Raw genomic sequence first — 21,483 nt, 5'->3', positions numbered from 1 at the left:
GTGTTATACGGTTAATTTTTTATAGCTCTCTTAAAATATTTGTTTACACACTGACCTACACTACAAGTTTCCTTTCCGCTTGTGGCCTACGCAAAAATCAGTCTTACAGGGTGACGTGGGTGAAGTAATGACAATACACATGCAGGGCAACTCACCGATTTCTTAACTTTTTTTTTAATTTTATTTGTTCAACTAAACGAACTGAACTTTTAAAAAAATCAAAAATCAATCATAAAAGCTGTTAAGCAAAAAAGCTGACACTCATGAAACTCACGCTCTCACGTGTTATGGCCAGAAGGGGGCACTCGAGGTGTAAAAAATTTCTCTTTAAAGGCACTGTGTCCACTGATAATAATTTGTGACTGGACCTTAATGTCATTGTTTCATTTTCGCTTATGAATACCAGCAGTATCTGCACAGATTATAATTTCCATACAAGTGTTTAGAAGTCAACTAAATCTTCAATTCTTGCTTCTAAGTGTTCTTGTAAATCTATTAAATATGTACAATGTAATAATCATAATAATTATTTTGTAAGGTTGAAAAGGCAGTTTCTTTACTGATGCTTTCATATGCTATAGGAAATCACATGAAGAGTTTATGCAATTGTGCTGAATCTTTGTTGTATGTCTAAACAACTTAACTACATGTATAAATATATCATATCTTGTATTTAATTTGGCTATTTATATTATAATAGAAAAACATTTTATGTGACCATCCTCAGTTCGATGAATTGTGACCAAGACCACAACAGTTTAGCTTTTTAATTTTACAAACACATACACTTGAAAATGATAATGATGTTATTATCTGTACTGTTTGGGTTTGTGGTTTTTCAAAGGCAAACCAGTTCATAACAACTATGTGCTGGAGATAGCTGACACACCCTGTAAAATGAGGTAGGGCTTAGCAAAAGCTACTTTACAGGCAGAGTTTTCTGATTGTGTTTGGAAATGAAATGACTGGAAGGCAATGGCTATATGTGTAGAAGGGAAAATATATTCTGAAATATAAAACATATACATACATTCAAAAAGTGAGCACTTACATGTAAATTATATAAGATACTATCTTGAAAATTAATTCTTGACTCTGGAAACAGTAGGATACTGATCTAATTTGAGCTAGAGGTGACTGTGTTGACAATGACCATGTGTTTATAAATGAAATATTGATAATGTGTCAGTAGTACACATATGATAATATGGTGTAAATAATCCAGCTCAGATGCTAGGCCATGTGAATCTTAGCTCATCTGTTTGCCTTTTCTCTATTCATTAATCGTAACTGTATTTTTTGTGTGCTTTCTTTTTTTTCTCTTTTTGTACATTTATGCTTACAAACATATCTCCCTGCACTCGTATTTTGAGTGTTATTCATTCACCAAAAAGAGACAAAACACACAATTAATAAAGTTGCACTTTAATTTGACTAATAACGTTATGTTTTTGTTTTTAATATTCTATACATATCGTGATAATATTATCATTAAATCTTTTAGCCACGATAATTGCATAGTGAAAATATGAGGTTTGAACAAACTTAATCCACCAAGGATTTTTTTTATAAAACAATTCAAATAATATATCGTGTGGAAAACATTGCCAAAGGCCTACTGTTAACTTTCCTCCAGTCTTTGACAGAAATAGAGTATCCGAGCGGCATTTTAATGCAGCATAATAGTCGTAAATGGGAGGCCCGTGAGTGGGAGGAGGTTGGCGGTGCAGTGAGGCGGTGTCTGTGTTACCAGCCCCAGACTGCGGCGGGCAGTACTGTTCGTTACAGAAATGGCGGAGGGGGAGTTGGACGTTGACTCGCTGATTTCCAGGCTTTTAGAGGGTGAGTTTGCAACCATACTACCTTTATATTATCCTGTTGTTAGCGGCTGTAGTGTTCAAAGGTTACGTAGCTTTCGTTTGTACACAAGTTGACAATAAACAAAGGCCCGTTTCACTTGCTAACGTTAGCGTATCCCGGTGTAGGAATGAGCAAGACCAGTCCCGTCTATCGATAATACCAATCGCAGACACACCTTTCTTTAAGTTAGCATGAGTTTATACCTAACGACGCTTCAGCTTTTAATAAATGTAGTTTTCAGTGTGCCAGAGTGGGTCAAAGATTAAATCGGAAGAAAGTTATAGTTGGAGGATTGTTGGTTGTACCCCGACAGGGTTGAGTAGGACAGAATGTCAGACTCACCTTAAAACTAACTACAGAAATGTGATGTTGCCATGAATAATGTCGCAATACTTGTATTACATCATTAATAGTGTGAACACACAGGATACAAAACACTAGCTAAGAAGCTTTTTCTTATGTCAAAAACCACTCGACTTTGATTTCCACAAGCTCCTCATAACAAAATACACACCGTGGTGGGCGGTATCTTGTGGCCCATATTGCTGTTTTAAGTTGACGTTTCTTTTAAAACAAATCACAGGTTGTTGAATGAAGTGTGCCGAAAATTTCAGCGCAATAGCTTAGTTCCTTACGATTTTTTTTGTTGCAGTTTGTATATATGTCGTTGGCCCACATTCTGATTCTGATTAATAAGAAAAAAATGTTTTCAGATCAAACTTGGCATAAGGATTTCTCAGCTGAACAGAGAAGGGACATGACAAGGTTACAGTGTTTATATGGGAATTTGGCTGAATAAAAATGCCTTGACAGTATTCCACTTTCAATAACAGTACATATCCTGTAAGCTTTTCAGAATTAAGTAACTTTTATCAACCTTTTCACTGGTATTTTGTGTATCCATAACCAGTATTTTGAAAGGTTTATGTATGAGCTATTCTCTAGTCTTAAAACTGCCATTCTGTTAAACACAAAAGTGCATGGATTTGAGCTCTTATCGTACAAAGATTTTAACATCAGTGAAACTCGTGGCAGATTTATTTAGAAAAAAAATGAAAATCATTGTACATTTTCATTGTACATCATTGTACATTTTGTCTACTCAGGTAGCGATTATGCCTGTTTGTTGTTGTTTTTTTTGGGTTTTTTTTGCTGTTCTTTTGTGTAATGCAATTAGTTTTCATTCAGTAGGGGTGCTTCACATTTATATTTGTGCAGTACTGACAGAATACTGTATTCACCGGCATACAGAATTCTGTGTTTACTGTACATACCTCAGTGCTTCTTTCGAAGAATGTGTTGCTGTTGCTCCTGTGCCACTGTTATGTGTTGGGTAGTGCTAGATGACTTTCTTAGCAGCACCACTAAATAAGGGGTCCTGATATGGGTGAGCTGATCTGTCTGTGTGGCTCTTGTCTTTCATTCTCCTGAGGACGCGGAGACAGCGTCCCTGTGTGTCTTCGGTAAACATGTGGTCAGCTGAGGCAGCGGTGGACAAACATTCATGATCAATTGTCTGTCACACATGCAGATTCAGTGTGCTGAAAATCACACACGGATACAAACGTCCACAGTCTGACAGTGTAAGCTGATAAATGAGCGCATTGTGGATCAACATGTCAGTAGAACCTAATCATTTGGATTGATTGGGACTGGTTGCATAATAAATTGTTCTTGTTTGGCCCTGAAGGCTTCCAGATGTGAGTTGTGGATATATCCAACCGTGCATCATCTTTCAGCCACTTTCACTTTTAATCTACAGCCTGTTTGTATCAGACTGGTTCAATTTTGATTTTTGATGTGACAACACCAACTAATACCAAGCAATACCAAACCAAACAATACTAAGCCTTGCTGAAGTTTTTTATCCAGCCTTACTTAGTAGGTTAGAGAAGCTTCTAAAGATAATGCTACTTGAACTGCCAACAGCTCATTACATTACAGCACATGTTACTGTATGTGCAGTAAAAGCTTTCCAACAAGAGTAAAACCACCTTATTTTCATGCCAAAATATCTGAGTTTCAGACAGAACATCCTGCTAGCTGTTCTGTTCTGTAATATTGTAATTAATTGGGTTAGCCTCGGCTATGTTTGTGGTTTAATGTGAAAAATGATATTGGTCTCATACTACATTGATATGTATCAGTGTGTCTTCATAAGGGCTGTGTTTTTATTTTAAGATTTGACCTTTCAACAACACAACGGACTCTTGCAACTTTTCCCTGCTGATGAAACTTTGCCATCTTCCATCTTGCATTATTAAAGCAGATTTACATCTGCAGCCTGTTTTCATTTGGATGCTTACTGAATGGTCTGTCAGTGGCTTTCTGCTGTGCTTTTCTTTAACCTGAGTCCTGCTGGCAGTTAGAACCCGACATACTCATGCACACAGACACACATATGGAAAGCTCTGTGATACTCTCTACCAAATGTCAACAGGCACAGCTGTCCCTGGTAGAAATGAACCTTCCCTTTTGGTGATGCACACACTGGGTGGAGAGTGTGAAAAAGGCAATACAGTAATACAGTAGCCTTGCAGCTCTGTTGTTAAACAGTACTGTCTGAGCATCTGGGTTTGTTGGACATTCTGTATCATTTTAACATCAAGACTAAGGGGCTGGAACAGTCACAATAAAATCCAGCAATGAGAAAGGAAACATTGGCATTGAAATACTTGTACCTGAAAAAATTGTTTTGGCACTCAAAAAAGTTCCACTTAAAAATAAAATGTCAGGTATGATAGATGGTCTTTGCTGACATTAGACTCTACTCTTCACAAATACAGAAATCTTTGCCAATTAAAAGACAATGCTGGCAGCTGTGCAGAACTGCGATTTGATCTAAATGCTTGAGTCAGCGAGCTAATATAGTCACAATAACAGTGCTAGCTTGCTGATGTTTAGCGGTTATAACGTTACCGTGTTGGCATGCTAACATTGGGTAATTAATACAAAACCCAAAGCTAAGGCTGATAGGAGTGTCAATTTTACAAGAGTATTCATAAACCAAAGTATTGCATAAATTGAGATCTTAAATTGAGCAGACAAAAGGTCATGGGATCACTATCATTATTATTATTATTATTATTATTCATCATGAGTGTGACTTTATTGGGCGTAGCAAACTTCGTGACATATGAAACACGTTTGACATTTAATTTGCATGGTTCTCGCTGAGAAGCAAATTATCTCATTTTAACTGGTTACGCCATCAACCGCTGTTGCTAACCTTACCTACATTTTCATACTGGTACACTGAATTACAAACAAACATGGATCTCTGGTTATGCTGTGTATGATTACTTAAAGTTAATCTGATCAGAACCAAGAACATGGTATATTCCCAGTATCTCTAATTATTTATTCTTTGCTGGATGGAGAACCCGTCTGGCGTTCGCTGAGAGGGGTCACCGTTTTCCATCGGCCCTTCTTAATTCTGTACGCCTACGTATAACTCAAGCCAGTATGTGGAAAACCTTGGCTTTTTTTGCAGGCAAAATGTAGAGGAGAAGAACTCTTCAAATCCATCTCCCAGCTGACATCCAGAGACACACACACACGCCGCACGTGTCCCTACAGCAGTTGTTTGGAGAGGGTTGACAGGCGTTGTCTAGCCAACAGGCTAAACCTGCTCGACTGACAACATGGTTTACAATCTCTGAAGCCTCCTCAGTGGCCTCACGTGCTGGTTGCTGGCCTCTCGGGTTTCGTTTGTCACTACTGAGTACAGTGACTTGTCATTTGCTGTCTTGTGAGTCAGAGGTGAAACATAAGCAACACAATGGTGCATAGATGTGCTTACCAAAGTCATTTGTATGTGTGCTTTAAAATGTCAGTTGTGTGTCTGCATACATCTGGCTGGATGTTGATATTATGCAGTGAGGGTTTGCATGTCCTGTGTCTCATAGAAAGACATAAGAGTTTGCTCCACTTGTTCAGTTCTATAACTGGTTCACGTCAGGTCCGGAAGCTTCGTCCCAGTGGACTTAAACATAGTTTGCCAAATTGGGCGCACTTAGAGCTGTGACTGTCACAGCATTACTGTAATACCCTGGTAATATGACTCCTTGTGTGGTATTAAGCTTATTATTGTCTTGATGGGGTGGTGGCTCAGAGTTATGAAAGTTTCTTCTTTTTTTTTTAAAGAACTGGTCCTTAATCCTTGTCTTTAATTGGCATATAGGTGTCTACTCACTGGGGTGTGATGTCCTTTTACCACAGCGAGAAACAAATCAGTAGTGTCACAGCCACGTTACACAGTATTGCATGACACTGTTGGAACTCAGTCATCTGGCATTTTAGTACAACTAACATGTTTCAGATTTCACAATGGAGGCACGGCATTTGGCTCCAGCCCAATAGAGCTGACGTTGCTTATTCCACAGCATTCACAGAAATGCTTCATTTGTCTGTGCGCAGCAGCAGCATGCCTCCGCAAGACTGCACATCTCCTTCTCCACATAATGATGTGTGGGGTTTTTTTTTGTTTGTTAGTTGAGTTCTCCATAGCAAGCCACCACCTTCTCATTAGTTTTTACTATTGCTGCACTGGGTCTGTGTGATCCAGCAAAGCAGCTGTTACAGGCCCCAACTCTCTCAGCATGCCCACGCTAAGCCTACATTGGCCCAGGCTTTCAAGACAACCGGCCCTCTGTCGAGCTTACTAACCCAGGTGGCCTGTAGGCTTTATGTGGCTCAACCAACACCATGGCCTTTTACATCAGCCAGCAGTGGCGGGGGGTGCGGGTCGAATGGAAAGTTGCATTTCTGACCCATTTTGTCATTTTGCTTTATGGACAAAGACACCGGCCAGTTGTTGGCCAGTATGGTTTGGCTACCTTGAGAGCATTTCTCTGTGCAGAAGCTGTCCAGATTGTGTTTCTTTCTGGAAATTAAACTACTGAGAAGTTGTTAGACAAGCTGCAGCCCATTAGTTTATTTTAGCATTATGTAAGAAGTTTTAAACACAATAAAGGCATGGGCGCAGCCAACTATAAAGACCAACACAAGTCGTGTAGACAATAGACTAATTTGGGTGATGTCACATGCTTCAGCAGGTGTGATTAATCCAGAGGCACAAGTTCATCGAGCTTTAGTTCAACAGATTGGCAGATAGCATTTGTCCGGCGTCACTCTCTAAGTTACTGAAAAACCATCATCAACCAAACAATCCTATTAAATGATGTGATCAGAGGCTCTTTCAGCTCTGTCTTTTTTTTATATGCATTTGCTATGTGAGCTATGCTAACATGACTGACATGGTCTAAGCTAACTGGGAAACCTAATTTGACAGTATCAAGTAAATTTGAGCCTTAACTATTCTTTTCTGTGTTTACTAAACTGTCATTAACTGAACCTGGAAGAGTTGTCAAGAGTTGTTGTGCCAGTTTCAGCAAATTCTATGCTACCTGCAGGTACACGCTATTGCTGAATTGCAGGTATTGTGGCCATGAGCAATTATATTGAAAGAATTAATTAATTTATGTTATTTTTGTGCTTACTTCCAAACCACCTTAATCTGCTCACACCTCTACTCTTTGAGGTAAGATGTCCTAAGCAGGCAAACAACAGATAGAGTAACTTTTCTTTTTTCCTTACTGCATTGATTTACTATGTACAGCAGTTTGTTTGCCTTTCAGGCTTTTGTTGTGCTCTTTCAAAATAGATTTTGCATTGGTGTCACCCCACTTGTTTTCGTCAGGCATGGAGGACTGCTGCTGTGTTGCATGGTGTTCAGGCTGCTGGCGTGGCACTCTGTTATGGAAACAACAATGGTGGAGCCTGTGCGGCGGGGAGCGTTCACCCCCTGGCACCAAACGTGGCACAGCTCACCCAGGGTTTTCAGCTGCCCAGCCAGGCTTTCCAATAAGCCCTCTCCCTCTGTTCACTCTCTCTCCTTCCACTCCCCCCCACCCCCCACACGAGCTTCAGTTTCTCCCTACATTTCTCTCGTTTTCTTTTCCATCTCTCCTACTCTCTGTGCGTGTACCCACGCCTCCTGTTTATTTCTACTCCAGTCTCCTCTCTCAATTTCATCCTTTCTTTTGCCCCACAAAGACAGCCATTCACCCATGGCACTTAGAGGCGAACAAAACATTCTCTGAAAATGCAAAGCCTGCACAGAAATGCCATCACAGTCGGGATTTCTGCCTTAAGATTCGCTCCCGCTCTCCTCCTCGCCGGAGTTACTTTTGTGTTTCTCGTTCACTGAGAGGTCACTGTTTTCCATCGGTCCTTTGTGGGAGAGAGTGTTAGATGTAGGAGTGGAGGGTAGCTGCTGGCCTCGTGCCCAGCTGGAAAGAATAGAGAATGGAGGTGGAGTGCTAAAAAAGGTTTGACAGGGCATCTTTTTTGCAGTGACGAAAACCTGCACAGTCATATCTGCTTATTATTCATGGCTCTGATTGACCCATCAAAAGTCCTTTTGTATTTATTTACTGGGCAGTTGGAGAAAATGAGAAATCCTTTTTCAAGAAGAGTGAATATAGGACTTCATCCGCCTTCATCACGCTAATGTTTCTCTGCTGTTTGCTCATGTGTTCAGACAATCAGGAAGTAGATCAAGGTAGACAGTCTTGTGTTTACTGATTCTTGTGCCAGTTACTATAATTTTATATAACTACACATATTACTTTTTTTTTTAATTCCTTTGAAGTCTTCACTACATATATTATACAAATCTGGACAGACATGAATGTTAACTGCAGCTTGACTGTTTAGCAGGGGCTAACACTAGGGGAGAGAGAGCCGTGAGTGTTGACCCCAGTCTCAGCCACAACCAAACTGGAGATGTTGTAACTGTAAGGACTAGTATCATTTTGCTATCGGTACCAAAATCTATTGATTAGATAAAATGAATAAATAAACTAAAAGATATATACATACATATCCAGCCCTTGGTCTTTGGAAACTTTTGCACATAAACTTTCTTTCTTTCTCTGCACAGAGAAGTTGTGCATTTCTTATCAAAAAAAGAGTTATATCATAAAATAAAATTAAGAAGTGCCAGTATTTTCAGCAACTGACCAGTATTGAGACACAATCACAGTAAATGTTTTGATTGTAGGGATGTTTTCTTGCAGCTTAATCAAAGAACAGACGTGAGCATGTTCTAAAAGCTCAACAGTTGAATAATGGACTCAGCTCAGGCCTTTCTGTCCTCATAATATTGCGCTGTTTGTCGTGTGTGTGATGTGTGTGTGTGTGTTTCCTTGATGTGGATGGGCTTACGCAGCTCTTTACCAGCACAGCTGACAGCCGTAACATTGCTGTGGACCTTCACTCTCTGACGGATCCCTGGTGAGTGGCTGGATGGTCTTGTTTTCTTTTGTGTCGCATACGGAGCCTTCAAGCGCTCACTCTCCGTCCTGACTGACTAGCTTACTTCCTCCTTCATCCGTCCGCTGTCGTCCATATATGGTAATGCCTACAAGACGCAATCTGTCTGCAGTTCAGTTATCTTTCACTCTCTCTCTTTGGCTCCGTTCAACTCAACTCTGCTCTTTTAAGTAAATGGAAAAATAGTTAACCTCATTGACGTGGAAGATAAAAAACAAAAAAAAACCTAAAACAAACTTCTCCTTTTAGATAGCCGCCCTCTTTTTTGTCTTTAGATTTGTCACTTATGTCGTTTTAGTGAATAAAAAGTTTCCCCCAAGTTCTTTTCATGAGTTCAGGTGAAATTATTATCAGTTTTGTGACTATACACTGTGTTCGTTCACTAACTCACCTAAACGTTATGACTCAGTTTGTGTGTTCAGAGTGCGTCAGGTTGTGTGTTCTAAACTCCCATGTGGTTCAACGTGCAGCACAATGGTGGGTTGGGCAGCACCCAAATATTTAGTGAATTCACTTGCCAACTGTAGGCAGCTGAACTTTTAATTCAGGGAACATGGGTGGCTTATTTGTACCTAGAATGATCAACCGCTGTAACACGGGTTTGTAAACAGTGTTCAGAAACCATATAAACAGCGCAGTAGTGCGTTAAGATTGTAGGGGATGGACTGTGTACAAAAAAGAAAGCATTAAATTGACTCCTTCAGCAAGTTATTTCATTCAGAGCTGGAGTCAACCATTCTAATGCTTTGCAAAGAGCCGCAGCAATTAGTCATTCAAAAGATAATTAGTTGCCAACTATTTTGATAATTGCTTCAGACACTTTTTAATCAAAAATTTGCTAGTTCCATCCTCTTAAATGAGAGGATGTGTTGCTTTTCTTTGTCAATAAGCAATTTTTGTGTCGTGTCGGGTAGATAAGGACTGAATTTTCTTCAGTTTTTTTGTTTTTGTTTTTTTTTTTTTGGGTGAAGTGTCCCATTAATTTTCTATTCCTAACTTGGAACATTGACTTCATTTTCAAGTAACGGTCTTAGATTTTGATGCAACTTGCAGATGCTGTAACCAGTGTGTATCCCGGGCTGCACTAAAGCACTGTACAGCCAGAGCTGTAGAGGTCTGAAGGCTCTGTTAGCTGTCTGGAATGCAAAAACCGCTCTGGGAGAGTTGGGGGGGTGGGGCGTATATGACGTCAGCACAGTTCACTGGCAAGACAGAGGAGAACGATGACCCGGGATTTCAGTCTCAGCCACGAATAAATGATAGTAGGATGAAGAGGAAAAGAAGGGGAATGAAGAGGTGAAGGAGGAGCAGGAAGAGAGGCTCTGGGAAACAGAAATGGGGAGAACAGCTGCTTACAGCAAAGTAATCCCCTTCAGATCGAGCTAGAGAGAGGACATGGTGTTCGGTCTGAAGAGGTCAGAATGTGACCAAACCTTAGGGAGACGGACGCATGCACCTAACCAAATTAGGAGAGATGATTTGGAACATATCACAGCTGAGATTTTCACTAATGTTACCTAAGAAACAGCCGACATATGTGAGTGGAACAACACTTTCCTCCAGTCCAGGCGAGGCTGTTGTGAACTGAAGCTTGACAGCTGTTGTAGCCATGGACCTGGTTCCTTCTCCCTGTGGCCACTGATAAACACTGTCCATCTGTGTAGCTTGTATGTCATTGTCTTTGTGTGAGTATTTCAGCTTGTGTATAGTTTGATTGTTAGTATACCTTACTGCTCAATTTAGAAATGCATCTGAAGCTTTGATAGAGTACAGTACAGTGGGTTGTCCTATTGATTAATCTGTTGATCACTTCCTCAATTAACTGATAACTCATTTGTTTTGAATCAGAAAACGGTTGACCCATAGCCCAAACTGACACATTTAAGTACCTCGCAGTTTAGTCAGAAAGCTAAAGAAGAAAATTAACCAAATAATCACATTTTTCTCTTTATATTCTTCAAGAAAAACAGAGAAACCATAACAGCTAGCAGGTACATCAACTGTTGCTGTCACTCCTGTTGAGTGATACACGTGTGATCATTATGCATAATGGTCTTTCACAGTCATTTCATTATTGAAAAATTAAACCAAATAGTTGGACACTACTCCAGTATAATAAATAAAAAAGCAAACTGACCCTGTTCTGTACTTAAACTTCCCTAACTTCTAACTTCTGTAAGCGACAGATCTACACTAGATAACATTTAGTGTTTTGGTTCTAATGGTGTTTGTGTCAGTAAAACATACAGAATGAACGTGCGGTACATAAAACGCGTCTATAACAGAACAGCTGGTTTCATGATGAACCATTTGTGCGTTGAACACAAGGTGAAAACCCATCATTAGCTAGTAGCATTAGCATTGTGCCATTGTGATGTCATCAGGGCAGAGTCGATTAGCCAGGTAGTCATGAAAATGGTGAGTGGAGATATGATCCTGTTAAGATTTGTATTGTAAGGACAAACTCTAACCCCTTTGCTCATTTTGAACCTATTCTTATGTTGTTTTTTTTCTAACTCATAAATATTTTACTGTGAGTACAGTAATTTCCAGACTATAAGCCGCTACTTTTTTCACACGCTTTGAACCCTGCGGCATAAACAATGATGCGGCTAATTTATGGATTTTGCCTCAAGACGAAAGTGACATTGAGAGCGACAACGAAAGAGAGACTGACAATGTGGACACCTGCGGCTTATAGAAACTTGCGGCCTATATATGTGCAAGTTTTTTTTTCTTTTTAAATTGATTGGGTGCGGCTTATAGTCTGGTGCGCTCAATAGTCTGGAAATTACGGTAATTGAATATGGAAATGCCCATTCCTAATAAATAATAATACTGAATGTTTAGATGTTGCAATATACTATATTTCTGAATATATGACCTGAACCTGGATTGGGCCAGTCTAATATTACACTTGTAGTTGATGCACCTATAGTAATGTGTGTGTGTGTGTGTGTGTGTTGTGTGACTGTGCAGGCCTCTTGTAGGCTATCCTTCACTGTTGTCAGATGCACAGCATGTTAGTATGCAAGGCGTGGGTTGGCGGCGATGCCACTTTAGCTGCAAATCAGCTCCTTGTTTTCTCCCCTGAGATACATCAACAGCTCAGCTCACCAGCACCTTGCAGGCTGGAAATTGGTCTTGCTGGGTTGCCATGGTAATCAGATGTGGGTACCACCTCCTGTTCTCTCACTCTCTCTCCTGGTATCTTTCACTCTTGCTTTTCAGTGGGGAAACTGCAGTGCAGTGGTGACAGAGTAAGGGATGCTGGGATACCTCCCCACAAACCCCTAGTGGTATGATCTCAAGTCAAGGTCACTTGATCTGTGTGTGTGTGTGTGAGTGAGGGTGAAGGATGAGACAGTCAAATTGAAGTGTTTGTGTTCCCAGCTCTGGCTTAACTTAACTATATGATGAAAGGGTATCTTCCCAGTGGCAAGTGGTACTGGTTGCTGTGTGTGTGTGTGTGTGTGTCCTATATCAGGCCTCCCTGTCAGCTGAGCCAGCACAGAACTGCAAAAGCGTCATCACAGAGCTGAAAGGGAGGGGTGTGAAATCATTCTCTCGGCAGTGGACGCACAGCCACTCCTTGCTTGTGTTATTGTGCTCACTGAAGGATATGTTGTGTATGAATATCAATAATACAAAGTGTTCACATCTCTTAACCACAGGAAGATTTCAGTTTTGCCTTTACACAATTTTGACTCATAATATATTTTTGTGTTTGTCCTATCTCTGCACAGTCTAAATATAGCCCAGAACTGACCCTTTCAGATGCGGCGCGTGTGATCGCAAGTTGTGTTTGGCTGTGGTGGATGAGACGGGCAGAGCCGGGCACAAATAGCAGGGTCATGTTGCACATGTACACACGCGCACACGCTGTTGTCCTTTAAAACTCTGTGTAAAATACCTTCAGGTGCAGCAGACAGGAGTTACCTGCAGGAAGCTGACACACACACACACACACACACCACTGTTCTCTGGCAGAGGAGGACGACTGTAACATACCTAACTTCTGCTCCTTTTGAACACAAACCGGCTGTGGAGCTGCAGGGTACCTCTGACCCCATCTGTTTGATTCACCTATCAGGTGGCGTTTGGCGCCTGCTAGGATTTCCATCGTGCTGCTGCGGTGTCAGCTGACGGCAGCGGTCTTAGTCAGCTCTGATCCCGTTTACGTGGGTTACCAAGCAAGAGGAAAAAGAGCAGGAATTTCATTTAAGCACACAGGGAATATGTAGGGCAGCAGTAGAACATGGAAATACAGCAGGGGAAGTTAAAACTTCTAATCATAAAAGCAGCAGTGTGGGGTTGTGCTGTTTTGCATGGTTAAGCTTTGAAAATGGCCAACAGCAGCCATGCGAGTGGTGACAGATTTCCAGGGCTGCTTTGTGAAACGCTGCAATGGTTTTTCACTTGGTACGGTGACCAAGTCTGGATGTTGTTGAGTTTAATGTGATCTTTTGATGTACAGGAATTCCTTTCGGCGACAATAATACAAGGTCATTGCTTTGGGTTACAGTTTTGCGACAGCGCTGAAAGGAGAAAGTGTGTTTATGTAGTTCAGCTCAAAAATGACACATGTGGCTCAGGTGTCTAACCATTATTATCAATGTCAGTTTATATGTGAATGATTCTCTGGATATATCAATGCACTTTTAATTATAAACTGTGAGAAAATAGGGAAAATGCTGTTGTGAAGTCATTAGGCCCAAGGCGATATTCTTTGGCCCAGTTTTCATGATTAATCATCAATTATTTGTATAATATAATATAATATAATATAATATAACACAATATAACATAACATAATAATCTCAACAGTTTCCCACAGCCCAAAGAGACATCTTAAAGTCCAAAACTCAAAGACTCTTCATTTACTACCATAAATGACAAAGAAAATCAGCAAATCCTTACATTTAAGAAAAATGTTTGACATTTATGCTAGAAAGCTGGCTGAGGTAATTAATAGAATATTGAAATAGTTAGCAAGTAGGCCTAATTTTCTTTCAGTTGACTAATGGTGGCAATAAAATTATAATGTTATTTGAACCTAGACTTGGGTGTCATGTTGGGACCCAGCCCTATTGTTATATGGAGTATTAAATACAGCATTATAAATAAAAACTGATATTTTGAATGTTGTTATTGTATATACAGTGCTACTCAAAAGTCTTAACCCGCCATTAGATTTGTTGTTTTAGCAAAGTTTTCTTGACCAGACAAACAGAAAACACATGAAATATGTACACACAATTTAAACAACACAATTTTCAGAAGAAAATGACTTCTACAGGCAAAAGTCAGTGTGACCTCACTTGGCACTGAGCACATTTTGAACTCTTTTAGGTGAGATTGTTGTGAGGTTTTTTGTTAAAGTAATCTTCTGGTGTGTTATACCAGGCTTCTTTCAGCACTTCTTGGAGTTCTTCTTTAGATTTACTCTGTCACTTATTTCTTCCTCTATCCAGGGGATCTATACTGCCTCTATAATATTCAGGTCTGCATTCTGTGAAGGCCTGTCCATGAGTGTTTTATCAGCTGTTTTCTCTCCAAATATGATTTCACTGAATTGGCAGCTTTCCTTGGATCGTTATCATGCTGAAAAATAAAACCATTCCCAATCAGGCGCTTTCCAGAAGGAATGGCATAATGAATTATAACCAGTCTGTGCTTTTCAGCATTCATGATCCCATCAATTGGAGCAATATTGCGAACACCACTAGCAGAAATGCAGCCCCAAACCAGGACAGACCCTCCACCGTGTTTCACTGAAGGCAGCAAGCTCTCATTCTTCCATCTCTCTCCAGCTCCTCTCACATGTTATCGACGATTGTTGACGATTAGGACCCAAATTTCAAACTTGGATTCATCATTCCACAACACTCTTTTCCGCTGATCTTCATCCCAATCTGAGGCTTTTCACTGCTGCTACCTTTCTGTATTGTAGAAGAGTTCCATTCCATTTAGGTTTAAGAGAGCCAGGTTCCTGCTATTGCTCAAAAGTAAGGGGAGGTTACACTAAATATTTGCCACTTTATGTGCAGTCATTAGAGCATTGCTAAAACAACAAATCAGATGGTGGCCTAGGACTTTTGTTGTTGTTTCTGTTGTACAGCTACGTCTTCGATGGAGTAACTTAAACAGAACCCATCTTCTGTGCCGTTAATAGACTGGTCCCAACATTATATATTGCATGGACCTACAGCTCCCTGTCACATGACCACAGTGACCCCCTCCCCCCTCCCCTTTCCTTTGTGTTGCGCAAGAGGAAGTGTCTCCAAAAGCAGGCAGGCTATTTCCATCCTCTGTTGACTAAACCCTGCCTCCCATATTTAGTTGAAAACTCGCGCTGTGTGTGAGGTGACTTACACAGTTATATGACGATGAACAGACGTATCACTGAGAACAAGTTAGGGATTAAGTGCACTTTACATGGGACAGCTCATGTCTGAAATGATGGTCAGAACTACACACAGTGATTCTTTAACCTTGTTCCATCTCTCCTCTCCCTCCACCAGTGCGAGGATGTCGTCCAGGGAAGATTGTCCAGATGACGGAGGCTGAGGTGCGCGGCCTCTGCATCAAGTCCCGGGAGATCTTCCTCAGTCAGCCAATCCTTCTGGAGCTGGAGGCTCCGCTCAAAATCTGTGGTCAGTAACCTCCTTTGCCTTTGGTCTCCTAAATCGTGGTGTGTCTTTTCATTACCTCCTCCTGCTGCTTTGTCAATCCATCACTGCCTCCTCTCCATCCCAGGTGATATTCATGGACAATACACAGATCTGCTGAGGCTCTTTGAATATGGCGGCTTCCCCCCAGAGGCCAACTACCTGTTCCTGGGCGACTATGTGGACAGAGGCAAGCAGTCTCTAGAGACCATCTGCCTGCTGCTGGCGTACAAGATCAAATACCCCGAGAATTTCTTCCTGCTCAGGGGCAACCACGAGTGTGCCTCCATCAACCGCATCTACGGCTTCTATGATGAGTGTGAGTGCTCTGCTCTCATGTAATGACGGTCGAGTGTTTCATTTTCAGTCGGCGCCCAAGTCCACGCAAACCTGTGACCAGAACTAGTTGTTGCGATACTGATGTGTTGGTGCATAAAGAAGATTTTACTGTTGTAGCTGCTTAAGGTGAAGGTAGTTTGAACTGGTGTTACTCAGTTAGATTAGTTCAAATGTGGGGTCCCTTTCCTGAGGGATCAGTCTGAGGGGTCATTAGTTGATTATTTTGAGGGGAAAGAGGGAAAAACAAATAGAAGATTCACCTGATACTATTTTACAAAATTATTTTTCAGAACGGTCACCTTTTTTTTTCTGATTCCAGCTTCAGTCTGAGGGTTTGTCGCTATTCTCTGTATTTCTCATTACTTTGAGCTTAATACCTTTTTGATTTTTAAGCTGTTTAAGACAAAAACGGGACTTTTGAAAATGTTACACTGGTCATCATACCTATGTTTGATCAAGAAACCACTTAATCGAGGAGCTTATGGACAGATGAAAATCATTTTTTTTCACAAAATGTTGGAGAATTTGACCTCTTTGAGCCAACAGTAGTTATTAAAATTAAGCCGCTTGAGAAGGAGACTGAGTGTGGGTGGTGGAAGTGCTAAGTGTACTAACAACAAGAGTGTTGGGAATCACTGGTTTGAGCAGTTTGTTGTTTTTCTAATGCTTTTCATGTACAATTCAGATGTGAATAAATCATTGGTAACTCCTGCTGTCAGATAAGTGACAACCGTTCTATGGAAGGACCTGGAACATCCCATCTCCTCAGTGCTGAGCTTATATAAACATTTCAAACAACTTCATGTGGTTCTTCACCCCCAGGCCTCCTGACTCACTGCCTTGTTGATATTTATTTATTTTATTTTTACAGGTAAACGCAGATTCAACATCAAGCTGTGGAAGACGTTCACCGACTGCTTCAACTGCCTGCCCATCGCCGCGATAGTGGACGAGAAGATCTTCTGCTGTCACGGAGGTATTCGTGTTGACAAACCATTCCACACGTCTCCGGTTCACAGTTCCATCAGGGAGCTGTTGCTTTGTAAATCTGTGCTGTTTGTGTTTTGATCATTTGCCTGTCCTTGTTGTCCCACTCTTGTTTTGTCCTCGAGGCTCGCTGTAGAGCCGCCTGTCTTAATGTTGTGTGTTGCTTTCCTGTCTTTGCTTAAACGATAAGCAATACGGTGTGTGAAAGTAACGTTCAGTGTTGCCGCTTTACCGAGCCGATGCGAAGTAAATGGGTCACAGGAGTTTAAAGCTTTACTGATATGGGTTAATACCTGCACAGACACAGAGGGAGATTTATGAAGAGATTTACAAACTGATGGTGTTGTGTCTTTGTGTGTCCACAGGTCTCTCTCCAGACCTGCAGTCTATGGAGCAGATCAGACGCATCATGAGGCCCACAGACGTGCCTGACACAGGTAGGTCAGCACACACACACACACACACACACACATGCACACTGTAGGCCAGCTGCTTTTGGTGTCCTGGATATATCCGGTCCTGTTCTCAAGACCTCAGCACAGAGAGATTATCTTTGTCAGTTTCGAATTTTTGTCACTCCTTAATATTTCAGTCCTATTCATCCTAGGTAAAGTGTCGATATTAACTAATTAAACTAATATAGCAGTAGTTTAAATAGTTCAAATGAGTTGCATCTCATCATGTTACAATATTAAAAAGCTGCTTACACATGAATCAGAATTATTAATCGTATATAGAATAATATAACAGACGGTGCAGGGGCTCACCAATAAGGACTGTCTGCTTGCCCAGGGCAAGATACGCCACCTCAGGCTAACAAAAAGAAGGTATGGACATTAATGAGGTGAAGCATGTGCAAACATTTAGTTTTAGTAACAGTGTACCAGTAAGATTAAACATCGTAAGTTACTTTGTCTGCCAATAAATAAAACAATTTGTGTAAGGGGAAGTAAAAATTGACTTTGGGCAAGTGAAAAATATACCAAGTCAAACCCTGCAGTGCTTAAAATTTTGATAATTAAGAGCATTTTGCAGATTATGCTTCTCTACTTTTTCTTTTTTCAAATTTTGAATTGTATTGGAGTACTGAGAATCTTTGTACTTCTTCCTTCATGTTTTTAGTTCTTTTAAGTTGCTGTTTAGGGCCTTTAGGATTGTTCTGATCCAATCCACAAGATCAGGATGAGGCCTCGACTGTTTTTTTTTTTTTAGAATGAAAGTGTATTTACAAGAACACGTGACTTGGACATTCCAATATGATTCTCCATTCACTCACTGTTTGCAGTTTTTGGAACACTGTCCTGCCAAGGTTGTATGTTTTTAAGGGTCACAACAAATCTGGGCCAGGAGGAGGAAAGGAGCCAAAAATTCTCAGTGACGCAAGTCGGGTTCTCCTTTTCGCCTGAGGACTAATAGCATTTTATCAACTCTATAAACACGGGCAGTGACTCCTGCATCCTGCTGATATTTAGGAGGGCCAGGGGATGGTGTTTAGACATGCACACACATTCTGTGGGAGGACAGATATTCTGTGCATGAGTGAGGTTATTAAGTCAGCATTATTCCCATCCTTGTAACCTCCAGTGGTGATAGATTTATCTGTGCTCTTTGCTATAAATTATGTTATATAGTATTAATACTTTGTAAGAAGGAGAAGTGAGTCACTGCTGGCTGTCAGCATCTGTCTCTTTACTCCCATACAGCCCTGCACTTGGAGAGGTCTCACGTAGTCACTTTAGATCAGATTGTCACTTGGACATACTGCAGTCCCCTTCTCTGACGCTGTCACTCTGCTTATTCCTTTAGGTAACACGCAATTTTAGCTGAATCCAAGCTCCGTCTTTGTCATAAAGTGACGCTATGATATAACCTTTTATTTAAAAAAAAAAAGTGAAACTGTTTGTAAGTGAACCAGTGAGAGGTGAGAGTCTTCACCTCCCCAGCTGCTTCACCAAACCTGCTTGTTCTTATAAGGTTCTTGGTTCTTGTCCTTATAAGGCAGCTAGTATTTAGACCCTGGCAGCCGCTGTCTCTCAGGTCCTCTTATGGTCTGTCAGGGAGACTCCGAGTGTCTAGAGGTGAAGAATGTGTGTGTATATAGATAAGGCAGCCTTAGATTTTTAATACCGACACACCGACTTGAACCATTTTAGACAGGCTGGATTCACAGCAGAACATATTATTTCATGCCGTAAACCACATATGAGTGTTTGAACGCAGGTCAAACATGGAGATGAGTCATGTCATGTCCAGACAGCATTGAGTGCATTAGAGTTAATGTTTTGTGTTCTTCTTCTTCTCCTTCACCTTCTTCTGTTTTTTTTTCCTGTCCCTGCAGGCCTCCTGTGTGATCTGCTGTGGTCAGACCCAGACAAGGACGTCCAGGGCTGGGGAGAAAACGACCGTGGCGTCTCTTTCACCTTTGGAGCTGATGTGGTCAGCAAGTTCCTAAACCGTCACGACCTGGACCTCATCTGCAGAGCTCACCAGGTACACACATGACCATAAGAGGAAGTGGATTGATTGCATCAGGCAACCAAGAGACACCCATCCAGAGTTTACATATTTGTTATGTTGTGTGTCACTGCTGAAACAGCTCATATCAGATGATGGTGTCTGTGTAAAACCTTTGCTTTTGATGCCCCCAGGTGGTAGAAGATGGTTACGAGTTTTTTGCAAAGCGACAGCTGGTGACTCTCTTCTCAGCTCCCAACTACTGCGGGGAGTTTGACAACGCTGGCGGCATGATGAGCGTGGATGAAACCCTGATGTGTTCCTTCCAGGTATGAACTTACCGCAAAGTGCTAACAACTGCAGTCCGGGCCTGTCATGGCCCTCTGATATGTCAGCACACATAGAAGTCATTTCCTGAGTCAAGAAGGTTAATAAAAAGCTCTTACTCCCAGTAGAATCAAAAATGTATCACTGACAAGTTCTGGCCTGTTAAAGACATTAATACGACCCAGCGTCCTGGTTGTCAAAACATTGACTCAGAAGCTACAGCTCCAAAGGTTGAATGTAATTTAACAGCATCTGTTAGCTTGTGGGTGGATGACATGAGAGCTCATCGAAAGTGACGCCAAAAACATCTGGATCAACCTCGGTGGCAGGTCATAAATAGCTCTCGCACCATGTAAGCAGAGGCGACCACAGTAATAACTCAAAGTACATGTCAAGTGAAGTCATTTTAGGTAGCTCTTATCACGCTGGTGTATTATTTGATGCTATGAAAAGGGGGGGGGGGGTGAAATGTCATGATTGACAGCTGAGCGCTGCTCGTGATTGGCTGAGATGGGGCGTATGAGTGGGAATTCAGTCCTATGATTAAAAAATCTAGAATTTAAAAGTAAATTCTGTTTTTTTTTTGTTTTTTTTTTGTTTGTTTTTTTGTTTGTGTGTGTGTGTGTGTTCTAGATCCTGAAGCCATCTGAGAAGAAAGCTAAGTACCAGTACGGCGGGATGAACTCGGGTCGGCCCGTCACTCCTCCCCGCACAGCCCAACCTCCAAAGAAACGATGAAGAAGTACGGAGGGAGGAAGAGACGCAGAGAACGAGGGAGAGAGATGATTGTCTCCTGTTGGCTTTTCACTACACAAAACAAGTCAAAGCAACACTTGGCAGAGGAGAAAACGGATGAACACAACTATTTTAAGAGACACACCAAACCTGTCTTTCATTTTCAGTTTTTTTCCCCCCCCTCTTGTCTCCCTCTGAACTGCTGTCACACTCTCTTCTTCTTTTCTCAGTGCTTATTTTTCTCTGCATCTGTGTAACATTTTTAAAAACAAGTGTTAAAATGAGAAAACAGTGCGAAGGTGTCATTCTGTAGCATATCGGAGTGTTTCTTTTGTCTCTTTGTCCTTTACCTTTTATTTTCTTGACAACAGAATGACAGCTAGTTTAGTTTACCACATCTCTTTACTCCCTTGACTGTACAGGCACAACAGGTATTAATGACAATTGCTGGGTTTTCAATAAATAATACAGGATATAAATCCATCTGAGTGCTCTGTGTGGTTTCTTTGGTGAAACTTTCAGTTTGAGCTTATTACTCCCTAATCCAGGCTAACACGATGCTATCGGACTAGTTAGCTTAGTCAGATGTTAGCTTTTTCACGCTTAAAAATGACTCAACTATAACGACTTATTCCTTCATATGCGTTAGTTCTGTTCACATTAGTCCAGCAACAGTCACTGGTTAGTTTAATGTTGCTCAGAATTGAAAACTGAATTTTGGATTGGTCTTGTTTAAAGCGTGAGTGAGTGTGAATGGCGAAAAGTGAAGTGT

The 21,483-nt window shown here is 41.0% G+C and overlaps 1 protein-coding gene across 1 annotated transcript; it reads left to right on the top strand.

Annotated features, from left to right (window-relative positions):
- The first annotated feature begins 1,684 nt into the window (after window positions 1-1,684).
- LOC124054530 (serine/threonine-protein phosphatase PP1-beta catalytic subunit) lies at window positions 1,685-21,194 on the top strand. Its single transcript, XM_046380648.1, has 8 exons — window positions 1,685-1,842; window positions 15,723-15,854; window positions 15,958-16,188; window positions 17,080-17,184; window positions 17,561-17,632; window positions 19,534-19,685; window positions 19,844-19,978; window positions 20,610-21,194. The coding sequence occupies exons 1-8, from the start codon at window positions 1,791-1,793 to the stop codon at window positions 20,712-20,714; spliced, it is 984 nt and encodes a 327-aa protein (XP_046236604.1). The 5' UTR covers window positions 1,685-1,790; the 3' UTR covers window positions 20,715-21,194.
- The last annotated feature ends 289 nt before the right edge of the window (window positions 21,195-21,483 follow it).

Source organism: Scatophagus argus, chromosome 23, assembly GCF_020382885.2.
Source record: "Scatophagus argus isolate fScaArg1 chromosome 23, fScaArg1.pri, whole genome shotgun sequence".
In the NCBI taxonomy this organism is placed as follows: Eukaryota; Metazoa; Chordata; class Actinopteri; family Scatophagidae; genus Scatophagus; species Scatophagus argus.
This window is presented reverse-complemented; position numbering and strand designations above follow the sequence as displayed.